We start from the raw sequence: 16,574 nt of genomic DNA, 5'->3' as shown, positions 1-16,574 counted from the left end.
AGTGAGCGACATCTGTGACCTGTTGAATGTTGCCAAATGCATATTATATTTTAATAATAAAAGGAGATATTAAACACAGCTTGTAGACAGTGTTGGTGCACTTCTAGCGTTATTGCAGCCCACGGACTCGTGATTAAAGTCACTCTGATCGATGCTCTTTACCCTCCGGACCTGTTCGTGCCGCCCACGTTTACCAGACACACGCTGGGCTGCACTCTTCTCCTCCTCCTCCACAGCCAGGCCCTTAACTTCTGGCGGTGGCGACTAGAGCCCCAAAAGTAGAGGAGAGGATTGGCGCAGCAGTTCAGGCCGACCACAGGTTTCCACACCTCGAAGAAGGTCATGGCCGTGTTCACACGAGCACAGTCTTTGGGCATGTAGACCCTCACAAACAAGTAGACGGTCCGAGCAACGTGATAAGGCACAAAACACACCACGAAAAGGAGACACACGACGAAGAGTGTGTGCAGGGTCTTGTTGCGCGTGTAAGCTTTCCTGCAATTAGAGAGTCTGTCCGCGGCCCTGCAATAAAGCGTCTTCATCATGGAGCAGTAACAGGTGACGATGACGAGGAATGGGATCAGAAATCCCACTACGACTAAAAACAGCCCATATGGCAAGTAAACTTTAAATTGCCGCGGGCTCGTCATTTCAAAGCACACTGTCACGTTGTCGATCACACCGGCGCGCGCAAAAACCAGTGTCGGAAAAACCTCCGCAAAGGCCAGGGTCCAAACGGAGCCTGACACAAAGAGGGCGAGCTTTTTGGTCCTGAAGCGCACGGCGGCGATGGGGAAGCACACTCCGAGGAACCGGTGCACGCTGATGCAGGTGAGGAACATCATGCTGCAGTGGAGGTTGACTAAAAAGAAGAATCTGACGCATTTGCAAATGATGTTGCCGAAGGGCCACACGCCGTCCATGGCGTTGCTGATGATGAGAGGGGGCAAGGCCAGCACGTAGAGCAGATCCGTCATGGCGAGGTTGGTCATGTAGATGACCGTGCTGCTCCAGCGGCGCGTCCCGCAGCACACGTGCCACAGCAGGGCGCCGTTCAAGCTCGAGCCCAGCAGAAACACAAGGATGAAGCACACAGGCAGGAGGATCCTTTGGTAGTAGTTGGTCACTGGACAGATTTGGAAGTGCTCCATTCAAAAGATCAGCTCAGGTGGAGAGCCCCTAGTCACTTAAACCTTCACTAAAAAGCAGCTCTCTTCACATCTCACCTGTCTGCAGCTCACCTGACCGCCCTGAAAGGATGACGTGTGCTTTATTCAAAAACACCAAATGCACTTGTTTGTTCAACTTGTGCGCCCCTGCTGTTGCCAGCTCACACCTGTGTGATGCAAACCATTATAACGCCATATCTAGGATATGCGCAAACAGACAGACTGGCACACCGTGTGGCATTTCAAAAGCCTGGCATAATAGCCTGAGATAGATACTGTAGTATGCGATTACCCTTCCCCAGAGAGGCGTGTGCAGAATAATTAACTCTGTGATTAAGACCGATTGCCAAGTTAAACGATACAGTCAACACACGCGCGGTGGGCGCTTTATGAGAAAGAAGGAAAAAAACGCACGCAAGCTCAGCGTCCCATTGGCTGCGAGAATTCTCCCAAGTCTGGTCTCTCTCCGGCTGCTCCCGACTCAAAGTGTTCACTTCATCTCTGTCTGACCGTGGAGAGAGGGAGAGAGAGAGGGAGCTCTTCATGCTGAGGAACGGCACGTACAGGTTAGTGTCACATCCAGCCACTGATCCCGGTCATGCATGCATGGTAACAGTGTTTATTTGTGATGAACGAGAGGTTCCAGCACGGGCTGCTTCGACATGCACTGATGAGTGATAAAAATCCTGCACAGCCGCACTCTCTGCAGCCGCGCAGAGATGAGTACAGGCTGTTCACACGCTGAGAGCTCATAGTGTATTGCACATTTGGAGAGTTTTTGGGTCTTAACTTGAGCGGTGTCCTTCCAGAAGCATGTACCAGGGAGAGGAGGCGAGGCTGCGCAGCGGGGGTCTGGCTGTGGCTCGGGAGAGGAAACACCTTGCCCTGTGCATTAATAACCAGGTAAGAGGCATTCATGTGGAAGGGCAATGGGCTGTGGATTGCATATATTTCTCTTCCTCTATGAGAAAACGTGGCTAATGGGTGATTGGCATCGTCTCTGTTGGACGGGGACCGTTTTAGCAATGATGTAATTCACTTTCTGATCTTTTTTAGCAGCAGTGAGTTGATGCTGCTCAGAAGCAAAGATTTTCTTAAGGGAGAAAAGAAGACATAGACAGTCCAAACGTCAAATTTGAAGTGATTCTCTGCAATATGACAACAGTGATTCAACTATTCCCCAGTGGTTTAGCAGCTGGAGAGACATCAGAGAAGCATCAGCGCCTTGGACAGTTAAACCTACTGTACTACCATTACAAAACTAAATGTCTCCCCCCTCCATACCTTAACTGCTCCCCTTATTCACCCATTCAGAATGGCACAGTTGGCTGAATTCAATATGGTTTGGGAAATTGCTTTTTCATGATGGCTTGAGGCCACTTAACAGTTTTTGTCATGGCAGCAGCTGAAAAGGTCTCATTAATACTACATATCGTACCTCTCGCTATAAATGACTTCATTATCAGCATAGTGAGGGCATAGCTTAAACGGCACGGCCAGTCCTCCCCAAGTTGGAGAGCAGAGCTCATGTATGGGCAGTAATATGCTTTCCAAAGTCAGTTGGTTTGTGGAAAGCGTTTGTCGTACTTGACTCAGTTTTGGTAGAATTGTCTTGAACAGAAGTGCATGATGTTTCCTGCGTGTGCTTGGTTGAGTGTAGGTGCACAAATTCACCTGGTTGCATTGTGCTTCTGCATATTTAATGCCAGTGATGTAGTGTTGCACATTTTCGGCGGCTGGGGATATTGAGCGCATGAGCTCTGAGAGCACTGTTCCATCACGGCTTTCGGCTCACTCTGCAATATATTATGATGGTGCAAGCCCCCCCCATCACCTGCACACACACACACACACACACACACACACACACACACACACACACACACACACACACACACACACACACACACACACACACATACACATGGTACTTTTATTCATTGCATGTTCCCCCTACACTTTCTCATTTTGACTCCAGATTTGTTCCAATCCGTTTCCACTGCACCACCTGACTGCCGCCTTCCAAAAAATGACATTTTCCAAATTGGTCCATCTTAACTCCATGAGACTCTGTCAGAAGAGGTTCATACGAGACTGCCGAGGAGGACACGAAGAAGCCTGGTGAAGGACTAATCAGTAATTGGTGTGTGAAATATGAGTGAGGATGAAAATGCAGGTTATTGGATGTGGAGGCTGCTCCACTCGCTGTGTCTGTGTGAGTGATTCAGATTTATTGTTGAGGCGTGAACCCCCTGAGAAACACATTAATCTATCCAGCTATTACCCCATAATCAATGGGACAGCTGGATTTTACGGCCACGGGCCCATGTTGTTAACCATTTTACACAGAGCTTATTTAAACAGCGTGCCAAACGGGGGGTCATGTTTAATGGGGTTAAGCATGAAATACACAGTACAGGTGACATTGTTGACACAGCACTTGCAGCTTGAATCTTGAAATCATTCATCAGTATCATGCATGAAGCCTCTTGCTGCTCCTAATTCAGTGAACATGCAGAGAAAATGTCCCGCTGTGTCACCTTTTTTAATTGAAACGCAAAATCCAACATGCGCAAGTGTCAGTCAGACCCTGTATCACAGCACAGGGCAGCATCAGGACACCAACACAAGCCGTGGGAGTCAGACACAGATGCAGGCGTGCTGTAATATATAGCGGGATGTACATAGTGGGAGTGTAGTGCCAGGGAAGGGTGTCATATTTCAGAAGTGCATTATCGTCTCCCCCCTCTAGTGGGACGGAGCTATGCTGAGTGCTGTTTGCTCCAGCTCCCTCAAACGCTCCGCAATTGAGTCGTAATAACCTGTGCATGGAGCAAGATGAGCCTGCACACTGACAGAGAGGGGTCTCTTGCTTCACCACGGTCATATGATGAAGAGATATATATATCCTATATCCTGTGTGTGTGTGTGTGTGTGTGTGTGTGTGTGTGTGTGTGTGCGTGTGTGCATGTGTGCGTGCATGCCCTGGGAGGCTCTGGTTCAATGCCACAGAAAAAATAAAATGTGCTTTAAAAGAAAATAGAAAAAAATTCAAAATACATCAACTCCTCCAAAACATAAACAAAGGTGCATGGATGGATACACACACACACACACACACACACACACACACAGAAGTCTGTCCTTGTGAGGACCCTCATTGATTCATTGCATTAGTCCCTTAGCCTAACCTTAACCATCACATCTAAATGCATAAACCTAACCCTGATCCTAAGCTTACCCTTAAAACCAAGTCTTAAACCTCAAACAGCTCTTTGAAGTATTGCCTGAATGTGAGGTCCGGCCAAAATGTCCTCACTTCCTAAAAATATCCCCACTCCCAACGTTTAACACTCGAACTGGATCTCACAAGGATAGCTGTTCAAGTACACGCACACACACATACGCATTACTCCTGCCGGTTTTGTAGTCATTTCCATCCCATCCCATTACCACATCTTGGAAGGCTGGTTTGGTCTAAATGAGTGAGCTTAGTCTTTGATCACTGAAAGAAGCCCCTTCACCGATGATGGGCGTGTGTGTGTGAGTGTGAGTGTGTGTGTGTGTGTGCTTGTGTGAATATGCTCTCAGTCCCTCACCATATGTTAGCAGAGCAGCTCCCTATTGGTTAATAGTAGCAGGGGGAATATACCCAAGTGCTCCATTTGGCATTTTGATAGACTATGGTCATTTTCTCACTCTCAGACCTCCTTCGTCTCCACTCGTCACACCCCACCCCACCTTCACATTTCTTGGGATGCCTTTCTCTTCCACTTCTTCTCCTCTCCCAATTTAGAATAAACATATGGCCTCCTCTTCCATCGTATTCAGGTTTACCCGCCTTTTATTTCTACCTTTGTACCCCTTGAAGGTTTTGTCCACTTGCTACTATCTCTCGGCTAATTTGACGCCCCGCTCTCCCCCTGACCCCACACAACAGCAGACCTATACTAGTGTTTCCCAAACCTGTATTAGAGCATGCACCTCTTGTCCATCATGATTTCCATCCAACCAGCTGACAGTCGGCTCCCTGAAAAGAGCCAAAGTGCTCATGACATGCCTTTGATATCTTTCCCAAACTTGCTCCCCCAATTTAAAACATAACTAGCAAATAGACACAACAACAACACTTAAAAATGCCACCTTAAGTCCTGTTGAGTGTCACCATTTGTTCCATTTTCCAGATGAAACCATGAATGGACAAAAAGATCAAGAGTGACTGCAAGTGCAAGCCTACAGTTTACACTTTTAAATGGGTCTTACCTAGGAAGACCTATAAAACCTGTGCATGACTAAAAGAAATGGGTCTGTCTGCATTGATAAACTGCTTACTTATATATGTGAAATTAACCATACATCTGTATGTGCGCATGGTTCAAGCCTCCATGGTGTCGCTGTTTCTTATCTGTGCCCCTGAGGTCAGTTCACATCTCCTGCTCCTGCCTGCCTGGTATTGATGGCTGTGTAACTGCAGCAGCCTGTGTGCACATAAAGGCCCGTACACGCTGTTATCTGATCGGTATGAAACTGCTTTCTCACCGCAGCTCTTAGTCAATAAAAGTTTATCATTTTGATTCTTCGTCAGTTTACACCTCCAAACCTAAGAGTCGTTTTCTTTCTTTCATTGTTACTCCCCTCTCTACTCGAATGTGATCTGAGTGTTTGGGCAAAATTGCATGATTGCATCCATTTCCCTCAGTAGAAAATACTTGATTTACCGCACAGCCATAACAGTAAGGGAAAATAGCATTTCAAATCCTGTAATCACACGAGCACATCAGTAACACCTACATCTCTCGGCGGGCTCTTTCTTTACTCAGGCGAAAGAGTAAATGTTGACTTCCATATTAATCCCTGCACGCACCGCGCATGTAAATTGATTTCCGTTGTTACGATTAACGAGCATCTCCACTGGTACAGCTCTTCTCCTGATTGGACATTTCCCCGGCCTGATCGGCAAGTGGAGCTGCGGCTGAGAAGCCAATAGTCTGATGCGGACGTTTCAGCGCATCACCACGCTGCAATCAAATCCTCTGTGATCAGATTGATGTGCATGTGTGTGTGTGTATTTACATGTGACTGTGTGCATGCAGGCGTGTTTGATCTCTCAGCGCACCACTCAGGTGTGGGCTCCTGTGCTTGTATGTGTGTGGGAGTTTATCTCACTGAGAGACCATGCTGGTCTGAAGGGCACAAAGAGCTGCCCAGCTCTCACACACTCAAGGGAATAAGCTCTTGTCTTTCTGTGTGTGTGCGCGCATGTGTGTGTTAGTGTGAACACTCAGCTATGCCTGCCATCGATCTCTGTGATAGAACTAGGACTCTGAGAAATTATGATTTTAATAACTCATAAATTAAAGGGCAGCAGGGTCTGGTACGTGCTGTTGTTTTCTCTCGCCCCGTCCTTCCTCTTTTCCTTCCTTCTCTCATTTTTCAGTGGCATAATGCTTATTACTGTCTACCTTCGCCTTCCCTAGCCTCTCAGTCTATTGATTGCCCTCATTTTGATACTGAAAATAATGTGATTAAGCTGTTTACATGCTCAGCAGAAGAGGGTTCTGTTAATATCCCTGTTTGCATGCAATCATGTGCTCAGCTATTGATTTAATAGATTGTCATGTTCCCTATATGCTTCAAGTAATGCGTTTCTCCTGTCGTCAGCTGCAGTTGTGTCGCTCCCTTGGTATTTCTATTGCTCTCATATAACTTTAGTACATTTTCTCCGGTCCAGAGACCCAAGACATTATAGTTGGTTGTAAACACAAAAAAGATAGGAGCTGTAAAAAATGAGTAAACAATGATAGCAGCTGCAAAAAATAAAAACACACAGGGGCGTTGGTTTTGTTTCCCCATTTCTGGATTGGAGGGACACATTAATTGGGGTTTAAAGTGTCCTCCTCCTGGAAATTTTCATTTTCCTGCTTTCTGGCGATTTTTTTATGCAACATTTTGTGATATTTCTGCATAAATTTATGAAGGAAATGTCTTCATGTACAAGAAAACACAAAATTCAGTTCACTGTGCGATGGATTTATAGGCTGCATATGTAAATTTGAATTGATGAAATTCAGAGCGCTTAGCAAATCACATGCTGCCGTTCTTTTGACTGTGGACATCTGCTGCATAGCTGATGCTAAATTAGCTGCTGCTGACTTAACTAGCTAGTGAGCTTTAATTGGACAGGCCAAATTACTTGAGTATTAGTTAACATACTAGCAATAACTCAAAAAAATAAACTCGAAAAACATCACTTAACAGCTCATTAGCTGCCATCACGACTCACAACTTACTTGGTTTTGAGACTTTTTGAGAAAAAATGTTCTGATATTGGACTTCTTCCCACTTTTCCCTTCTGGTTCCTCCATGATTACCATAGTTGCTTCTTCTTTTTTATGTCAGACTGCAGCCATCGCTTTTGAGGTCGCGTCATAGTGGTCGGTCAAAATAAAAGCCGTCGGCGACTTTCATGTTTTTATTTGTGCATTTGTTTAAAATATTGAGGGGGACATGTCCCCTTCCCACTGAAATCTACGCCTGTGTTAACACAAGATAAATCAAGCAAGTGTGGCAAGGAATAGCAGCAATCCCTAATTAGACATTTACTGTGATAGTCCATGTTTTAATTCTAGCATTAATGCTCAGCAAGTAGAAAATTGGTTATTATTATGTCAATAAGAAGTATTACTGTGGCCTTAAATGAGACATTTCAGCACTCCTTCTATTTCTATGTTTCAGCATATTAAACGCTTGTCTTTAAAAAGATTTTAATGCCACATTTATTCATTTTCCTAAATTAAACGCCACCATTGTCATCGTCATGGATTCTTATTTTAGCCAGAACATCTGGATGGAGTCTGCAGTTAATACAGCCCAACACTTGTTGATACAGTTATATTTTAAGCACTTATTGGCCTTTTGCCTGGCATCCTGAACATTTAATCCCATCTAGCTTCACTGAGAAGAGAGGCAAGAACATTCAGAACTGTTGCAGTAATGCATCAACAGTGCACATTGTCTAAATTTACACAACATGAGCTCAGATGCGGGGAGCATACAACGGGTTCATCACAGCTTTTTCCTTGAAAACAGCTGCCTAATGCAGCTAAAATAGTAAAGTTGTGGCACATGAAATCAAAACACTGATCTGAAAGACACTAAAAGCTTAGAGCTGAGGGGAACTGCTGGGTTGAATGAATTCTCTGTGCCTTCATCATCTTTTTCATTGCACACTATTGTCGTTTGAACATGTATGGTGCTGGACCGTGAGCTGAACACATCCATACACCCTAACTAAAAACACAAGCACATGAACACGAACAGGAACAAATACTCACAGCTTGCCCCCTGCTCGCAGAGAGATGAGTGAATGCTAGAGCTGGAGAGGAGCGGCTTTGCTGCTTTGGGAGCGCATCCATCTGTCTGGTCCCATTGAGCTTTATGGCAGCGGCCCCAGAGCTGCCCAAGATCAGCCTCACCTCCTGGCCTGCAGCCGGTGGCTGGCTGGCTGGCACTTGCAGAGCACACGCATGCATGCACACAGTTGTTTTTGGGTTTTTTTCCCCTCCACCACTATCTATTTATGATTATTTATGCATATGTTAACAGACCCAGCCACTCTTGAGGTTAGTAAACAGATAACAGAAAGAAAAAAAGAGCGGTTTTCCTCTGTTTTGGCTTAGTTATGCAGCTATGTCAGACAGACAGTGGGTGGCAGTTACACATACAGGAAAAGCTGCAGATTTATTACTGTATCTTATCCAAGCACAGCTCCTTCGGTGTCATATCCGTGGCGTAGAGATTTAAAAACCTTGTTGACATATTTGGTGCTTTTCTCTGTGCAGGAAGAAGTGAAAAGGTGTCATCGCTACTGCAACCACAGTGGAGGGCAAGCAGCTCCCAAGGTGGAGAGGTAAGACGCACGGCACAGCAGTGTCCCAACCGCTACATGAAAAAATCCTCGTATTTCACAGACAGCACCCAATCTACAACGTGGACAGCATGCTGTAATGTAAAGCCCTCTTTCTATCATGCAAGACCCTTATTCTGCCAAGGCCAAGGACTCTTAGACATAACCTCTACCTTGACATCCTCTCAAACGTACAGTTGGAGCTCCAAATACTGTTTTTTTTTGTTGTTTCCTAGGTCATATTTCTGTTTATCTGTCTTTTCTTGTTATTACCATAGGAGCCGTACTCGTAGGAGTGAGGAAGAGGATGACAATAGTCCTCATCGTCATGAGCAACAACAGCACCTGGAATTCAAGGCTATTGTGTGAGTGTAAACTTTGGATTATTTTTTGTTCATTTGTATGGTTTTTGCTTTTATGGCTCCTTTCTTCAAACGTCCAAGTGGACTCAAGGATGAACTGATCAGATTTTGGAAGTCAAAGCTCACTGTGACCTCACAAAACATGTTTTTTGGCCATAACCCAAGAAGTAATATGCTAATTCTGACAAAATTTCACAAAAATGTCTCATAGGATAAAATAATAATGTGATGACTTTTTACATCCAAAAGGTCAACTTCACTGTGACATCATAACGTTGTGCACAAACACTTTTCTGACCATTATTTAACACCATAACTCAGGAACAGAAGGGCAGACTGTGACCATATTTTACATTTGGTCAGATACTGAATTGCTGGCATCAATCTCAGGTGTCCACCTTGGATGTATAGACATGAATGTAAACTGCAGCTTGACTGGTTGAGGTGCTAATTTCTGTTTTTCAGGGGGGTGTTTTTTCAAAATATATCTTTCGATATATCTATCGTTTTCTGCATTTTAATCAATTTCACATTAAGCATCGTCCATGTTACCAGTGAGCTTAAATGTGCATTGTGTTGTCATGTGGCAGAGATCAGTTTGTGAGGCTTTAATTCAATCTTCACTCTGACAAGGTTTCGGGGTCAGAGGGCACTTTTGAGTTCATGAACCCTCGTAGGCTGCAGGCTAACTCCATCTTACTTAAACATGGGTCCACGCTTTTAGAGGTGTAATAGGGAGGGAGCACTCTCGCCTCAGGCTTTTACTTCCTTGAAAGTCAAGGATTGAGAAGAGAAAGCCAATGTTTCTGTGTGGAGTTAACATGATTGGGGTGTAGAAAGGTGAGATGGATAGAAAAAAACTGGCAGTGGAACAGGAAGCATGGAGTAAAGGGGTGGAGAGATAAAAGGAGCAAAAAGAGAATGAAAGTGGAGAAAATAGGGATGGGGGAAGAAAGAGGGAGAGGTATTGGGTTTGGAGGCAGGAGTTATGGCTTAATTCAGTTTGTTCCATTTGGCTCAGTTGTCTCTCTGCTCCACTGGAGGTGAATGTGTTTCTCCATTGGGTAATTGATCCTCCACTCCATCCTGGACCTCGGCGTTGGGGTGACTACAGGGATGAAAGAGAGTGGAAAATGAGAGACAAGAGAGAGAGAAATCTCTGGGGGTAGAGAACAGGGGTGAGGAAGTGTGTGTGTTCGTGGGGGGAAAAATAAGCAACGTCGAGTAAAAGTATTGGGCAAAAAATGTTTGAGAATGGAGAAGAATCGGAGAAGAGAAATGAGACGTGGCCAATGGCGACATCATTTATCAACCTGTGTTTCTTTAACAATAATGAGGCAAGTGAATCATCCTACAATACAAAAAGATATATGTATATGTGCCACATGTGTTTCCCACAAATTTTCTTTTGAAAAATGGGTGTATTTGATCAGTCACAGCGAGAACAGTTTTTTACTTTTTCAATTTTTATGCTCAGCATTTAACAACATAGACTACTAGAGTCTACGTGATAATTTAACAAGACCATATTGTTTATGTTGTGGCCAACAGTTTGAATTATTTTAACTTTATATCAGTTTCACGGATGGCTCTGCATAGACACTATTGTACCCATGAGCGTTAGCCACCATTACAATGGAGAAAAAGCCAAGGAGACTGTGAGCCAGTGCAACTGGGAGCAAAGCACTGTACCAAACTTAATGAATTAATCCAAAATTGACCCAAAATCTGACAGTAAACTCACTGAAACTGCTGAAATGTGTTCAACTCACCATTGGTGGTGCATGCAGCAGAGTTTTAAGCTCAGTGACTGGACGTTTCTCATGGAAATGCTCTTTGCACACAGGCTTTTTAACTCTTTTTTTTCTTTTTTGATCAAATAGCCAGATAATTTTCACAGTTTTTCGTCTCTTACTGATAATTCAACTTGTAGAGTTTCATGCCAGTTCAAGTCTGGAAATGCTCCAACACCTAACAGTCTGTTCTACACAGAAAAAGACTTTTACTTGTAAAAAACCTAGAGATTAGTCCTCCCACATGGCAACTCTGCACCTTTGGTTATGAGACGTGGATGTCACTGATAGACGGTCTTTGTCCACTTCTGTCCCCAGGATCCAGCGGGCCTGGCGTGCAAGCACGTCCCGCAGGGAGAGCAGGCAGGGACGAGGCAAGAACCGCAGCAGCCATCATCAGGGTGAGATGGTGCCTTCTGAGAGCCCTCAGGACCCTGTGATGACCACCAATATTTCCACGGTAAGACTGCATTAAGAAAATGAAACACCGCGCAACATGAGAATAAGGCAGGTGGCGACAGCTCCAGGCATCCTGAAGTTATCAGCGGTGATCTGTTGATTCTGCAGAGGGTGGAAAAGAACTGGGGGAGTGGATGCTCTGATAGATAAACTAATAAAGAAGAGAGCGAAGGAGGGAACGAGGGAGGGGTGTTTACCTCTAATGTCATCTGGGGGACTGCGGGGGTCGGTATTGTTGGAGGTGGATGGGATGCCAGCTGGCATTGTGCCCAGATCTGTAATTAGCCGTTAATTAGGTACATTTTCAAAGCTGGTTGATTGATTAATGAAGTGCCTCTGCCCTTGTCCTCCCCCGTCTCACCCTCCCCACCACTCCCTCACCCTTTCCTCCTCCCGGGGGAGCTCAGGGGGAGAGTTAAATGGTGCTCACAGGGCATGGCAGCCAAACAAAAAGCCAGAGGAAAAAAAACATGACTGTATAAGCAGCAGATAAACAGTGAGAAGTGAAGGAGGGAGAAAGAAACAAAGTCGGGAAGGGGAAAGGCGGAGGCAGCGATAAGGAGATGAATGCGGCGATGTGAAAATATGCCTTTAGATCGCTGCAACTTCTAAGTGACAGACGAGGACGCATAGACACAAACACACACACAGTCTGCTCTGCTGCTTTCTCAGTCTCTCGCAGTGTAGTAATCACAGTGAGACGCACAAGCTGCCCGCGCACGCCTGCCCACGCTCTGTGCACAGAGACTCAGCACAGAAATCTATGATGTCATGTCTGCATGCTCACCAGTGTGTGTGTGGGATGCATTTTTTCCCACTCTCTGCTGAAGCGGCGCTGGAGGAAAAAACGATTCCCTGAGCAAACAGATGGGCTGGTGTCCTGGTGTGTGTGTGTGTGTGTGTGTGTGTGTGCGCTTTGTTTTTAGGTTATTTGTTCTGCTTGAAAGAGTTTGTTGTTCATTAGCACAACAGCAAATGTCTTCCTAATTAGAAAGTTACTGTAACTTAAGAATCAAGATTAAACCCCCACCCTCCCACCCCACTTCATCTCCTTTGATGCATCGTATCTCACCATCCATCCAATCCCTTCAATGCAGCGGTGACGTGGTAGGTGGGTGTGCTGTGCCCTTCTACACCACCTTTAGCAGGGTGGCATTTATCAACACCTGTGGGAGTATAACTACGTCAAAACACATTTGAAGTGCTTTACTTGAGTATTTTCATTTCATGCTACTTTATACAGCTGCTCCGAGGACATGCTGGAGCCACAGCTGCAGTTACTTTACAAATTTTACATATGATTAGCTTATAAAACATGACACACAGTCATGACACTTTCAGTGCGCTTTGCTTATAATAAATACTTTCTGCAAATTTTCCACGCGGGACAGTTTCTTGTAATGACGCAGTTTTATACTGCAGCATTGCGACGTTTAGGAAAAGAGCTGAAAGCCTGTTCCACCACTCATCAACACACAGGTGATTTGCCGCAGCATTGCTCTGCAAGGTGCACACTGATTCACATCTGTGGTTATGTATAGGCAGGTATGTGCTAAATCCCCGTGGCCGCAGGTGATTATACTTGCTAGTAGCTTCCTTGGCCCCTGTGTCCTCAACAATATCAAGTACATAAAAAACAAACAAAATACACATAGATTATAGATATGTCAAAATGAGAAAGTCTAATCTAATGTTTCCCTAAAAAACAGCTCTTTTGAGATTAAACAGACATTTTTAGAAAGTAGTACTGCTGGACAGGAACTGCTGTTTTTCACTCCTGTAACTTCTCCACTCCCTTGCATCACCCCTCTTGCCTCCACCTCTGCCCGCAAGACACTCTCCTGCCTGTCAGGCTTTTTTTTTTAATCTTATGTCGCCTTTTCTCTTGCTCTCTTCGTCTGTCCTCATTCACACCGTATCACTCTCCTGTGGCTGTTGTGCTCTGTGAAGGACAGACATTCATCAGTGTAAAGCGAGGGCGCCGCATTATATTTGTGTGTGCTCAGGTGTGTGTGGGTGTTCATGTGAGCTTGTGTGGGCTTGAAGGACCTTGCTGCTGGCCTGTAGGGGAGTGGGGGGGAAGGTTCAAACATACTGTACTTCATGCATATTTCATGGAACTCCAATATTGAACACAACACACAAAGAGACACACACACAGAGGCATATATAAGCACACACTGAGGTATTTCTCCCTAATTTGCTCAATTTAGAAACAACATAGAAATCCATCCTCAATCCACGCTCTCACTCTCATAACACCTCCCAGAATTCAGCTCTTTGACTTTATATCAATGTCAATGTCTTTTTGCTTGTGCGTCTCCCGTATGTTGAAGTTGTCCAGCTATGGTGGGCTGCTGTAACACTAGACCCAAATGCATTATTTATACACAGAGGGGCCAGGCCCTACATGTCCTGCTCTGGTCATGCCTGATAGTAAATCAATAGGTCTGACTGTTCTGAACACACCACTGCTGTGTGTTGGCTGATATGCGTGGGCTGCTGCGTAGATGATTATGTAAGATATTGAGTGAGGGGTTGTTCCAAAATATAGAGTAACAACATTGGCAGTATGTGAGCCTCTGAAAGCCGCAACATCTCAGCAGTAATGATTAAAAGCACTATAAAAAGGCTTACTCTTACACAAAGAGTGGAGGTGATAAAAATTAATGTACTGCCGAGGCTTCTGTACCTGTTCCAGGTAGAGTCTGCCGGTGGAGGTATCAGGAAATGAATTCAGGGAATGGGATAAAATGATCTCTAGATATATCTGGCAGGGGCAGAGACTGAGGATCAGGTACAGAACGCTGCAGTTACCTAAAAACAAAGGAGGGCTCGCACTTCCATGCCTGAAGAGCTACTATCAAGCTGCACAAATAAAACTATTGCTGAATGTATGCAATCCTTCCTACTCAGCAAGATGGAAAGAAATTGAGAGCAGCACAACAGATGGGGTTCCTATACAAGCTATAATTGGGGACGACAACTTGAGAAAACACATCAGGGAAGGAACAAACCCTTGGTTGGATATATCACTGAAGCTTTGGTTTGAATTAATTGCGAAAACTGACTTGAGAATACAAAGTAGACTATTAAGATGGATTGGGTATGATTCCGAATTCATACCAAATAGAACAAAAATAATAAAAATTGGGAAAGGGGTCCTACGATATTCTTTATTTTGATTTAAAGTAAAAGACTGAGGAATTTCTTTCCTTTCTTTTTTTTTGGAGTGTCATGTTTAATTTAAAGATATTGCATTTGAAACAAACAAACAAACAAACAAAAAACACTCAATCATTGTGTACCAGCTGTGTGCAGAATGTATGTTATAATGTTCAATAAAAAGAAAAGAAAAAAAAGGCTTACTCTGTCGAATGGTATCATAATTGTTATATCTTGTTTGATGCATACAGAAACCAAAATGACAGTTTGCGGTTGTGCAGGGGCTGTGCAGGACTATTTCTTAGCCAGGTGCAGTGACTTCCTGGAGTCTCCGGTATTTACCTGCCTACCACTCAGTGAAGGCAACAGTTTTCCAGTTTACTCTCAGTCAAAGTAACCTTGTATCTTCACATATATATGGCATTGATCTTCTCGTCTAACTCTCCATCTAAATCCCTTTAATAAAACTTAAAATACTGACATCCAACAAAATGCTTAACATGTTCAAGGTGAAACGCTGAGGGCAGTACTCATAGTGTTGCAAGTCATGTTTCTAAGTTACCTCCAGGCCAAACTTAACATTCTGCATGTCCACTTATTCGGGCGAATTTGAAAAAGATACCCAATAACTGATCGGCTGCAGTTTGGAATACAGATGAGGTCTTGGACACAGCAGAGAGCTTAGACCTGGAAAGTCCCACAAATGAAGATCTGCAAGCTGCAGTGGACACAAGGTGGATTTCAGCGGTGATTTTTTCCTAGCATCAGTGTAGATTATTGTTACGCAGCTTCCACATTTAGCTTTGAAACTCTCCTCTTTTGTAGTGTGATGTGAACGCGTGCCGATGGGCGCATTTGCATGTGAGCATCCGTACGTGCTGACTTTGCTTCTTCAGTGGATCCCCATGATTCACAGCTGAGTGTGACCCTCTGGGAGGGTTTGGCGAGTTTTATTCGGAGACACAAACCCGTGATCAAAGCCAAAGTGTTGAGATGAGAATGGAAATGAAATGCCTCAGTGTGCCTGTCATTACAAAGAAACTAATACTGCTGCCGGGCTGCCTGATCACTAACAAAATGATTTCAGTGATGGATCGTTAAAAGAAGAGGACTGTCAGTAGAAAAAGAGAGAGAGAGAGAGAGAGAGAGAGAGCTGAGAGCGAAATAAATATAAAAACCCATTACATCATCTATGCTTGGGCTGTGCTGCTACAACTTTGTGTGTGTGTGGCTGTGTTTGTTTGCTAACACTGTTTGTGGACATTGATCTGCTCCTATCTCTGTAACATGTTTGCACTTTTCCCCCCTTCTTTTTCTGGGGCTCAGGCAGAGGGAAAGTGTTAGTGTAAGCACTCCTGCAGCTTGTGTGGGAGATCATTCTCTCATCTCTCACCGCCAAGAATCTCACAAAGCGAAGTGACGGCTCCATCCTTGCCTCCACCTCTACCCCCCCCTTAATCCCTTTTTCCCACCCTCACTCTATGTCATCCCTCGCTTTCCCTCCCACTACCTCTTGATGCATGTGCACACATCACCGTTCACAGACACACACCACTTCCCCCCGTTTCTGCAGACAGATGCTAACAGATTACTTGTTTTATTGGTGTCAGTTGGTGTCTCATTTGAAATGAATTTATATACCTCTGCCCCGGAGTTGACATCGATTGGGCTTAACTCATTTAATAACCATGACATTTGCCTATTAGCTTATTTACTGTCA

The 16,574-nt window shown here is 44.5% G+C and overlaps 2 protein-coding genes across 3 annotated transcripts in view; one reads left to right on the top strand and one right to left on the bottom strand.

Moving 5' to 3' along the window:
- Positions 1–158: 158 nt before the first annotated feature.
- LOC139336824 (P2Y purinoceptor 3-like) lies at positions 159–1,151 on the bottom strand. The gene has a single exon (XM_070971073.1). It carries the CDS (start codon positions 1,149–1,151, stop codon positions 159–161), a length of 993 nt encoding a protein of 330 aa, XP_070827174.1.
- A 501-nt stretch (positions 1,152–1,652) lies between these two features.
- The window catches only part of schip1 (schwannomin interacting protein 1), a 211,371-nt gene continuing 196,449 nt past the window's right edge, over positions 1,653–16,574 (top strand). Inside the window, exons 1-5 of one of the 2 annotated variants that reach the window (XM_070971065.1) lie at positions 1,653–1,735; positions 1,979–2,072; positions 9,011–9,078; positions 9,354–9,440; positions 11,549–11,690. In XM_070971065.1, coding sequence (XP_070827166.1) covers positions 1,713–1,735; positions 1,979–2,072; positions 9,011–9,078; positions 9,354–9,440; positions 11,549–11,690 — 414 coding nt within the window. In that variant the 5' untranslated portion in view covers positions 1,653–1,712. The remainder of the gene's footprint in view (positions 1,736–1,978; positions 2,073–9,010; positions 9,079–9,353; positions 9,441–11,548; positions 11,691–16,574) is intronic. The other variant, XM_070971066.1, reaches the window with a different exon arrangement.

This window comes from Chaetodon trifascialis, chromosome 9 (assembly GCF_039877785.1).
Source record: "Chaetodon trifascialis isolate fChaTrf1 chromosome 9, fChaTrf1.hap1, whole genome shotgun sequence".
In the NCBI taxonomy this organism is placed as follows: Eukaryota; Metazoa; Chordata; class Actinopteri; order Chaetodontiformes; family Chaetodontidae; genus Chaetodon; species Chaetodon trifascialis.
The sequence above is the reverse complement of the archived record's forward strand: the minus strand, read 5'-3'. Positions and strand labels throughout refer to the sequence as shown.

Coding starts and splice junctions, on each gene's coding strand:
- LOC139336824 (XM_070971073.1), bottom strand. CDS start 1,151: ATGGAGCACTTCCAAATCTGTCCAGTGACCAACTACTACCAAAGGATC.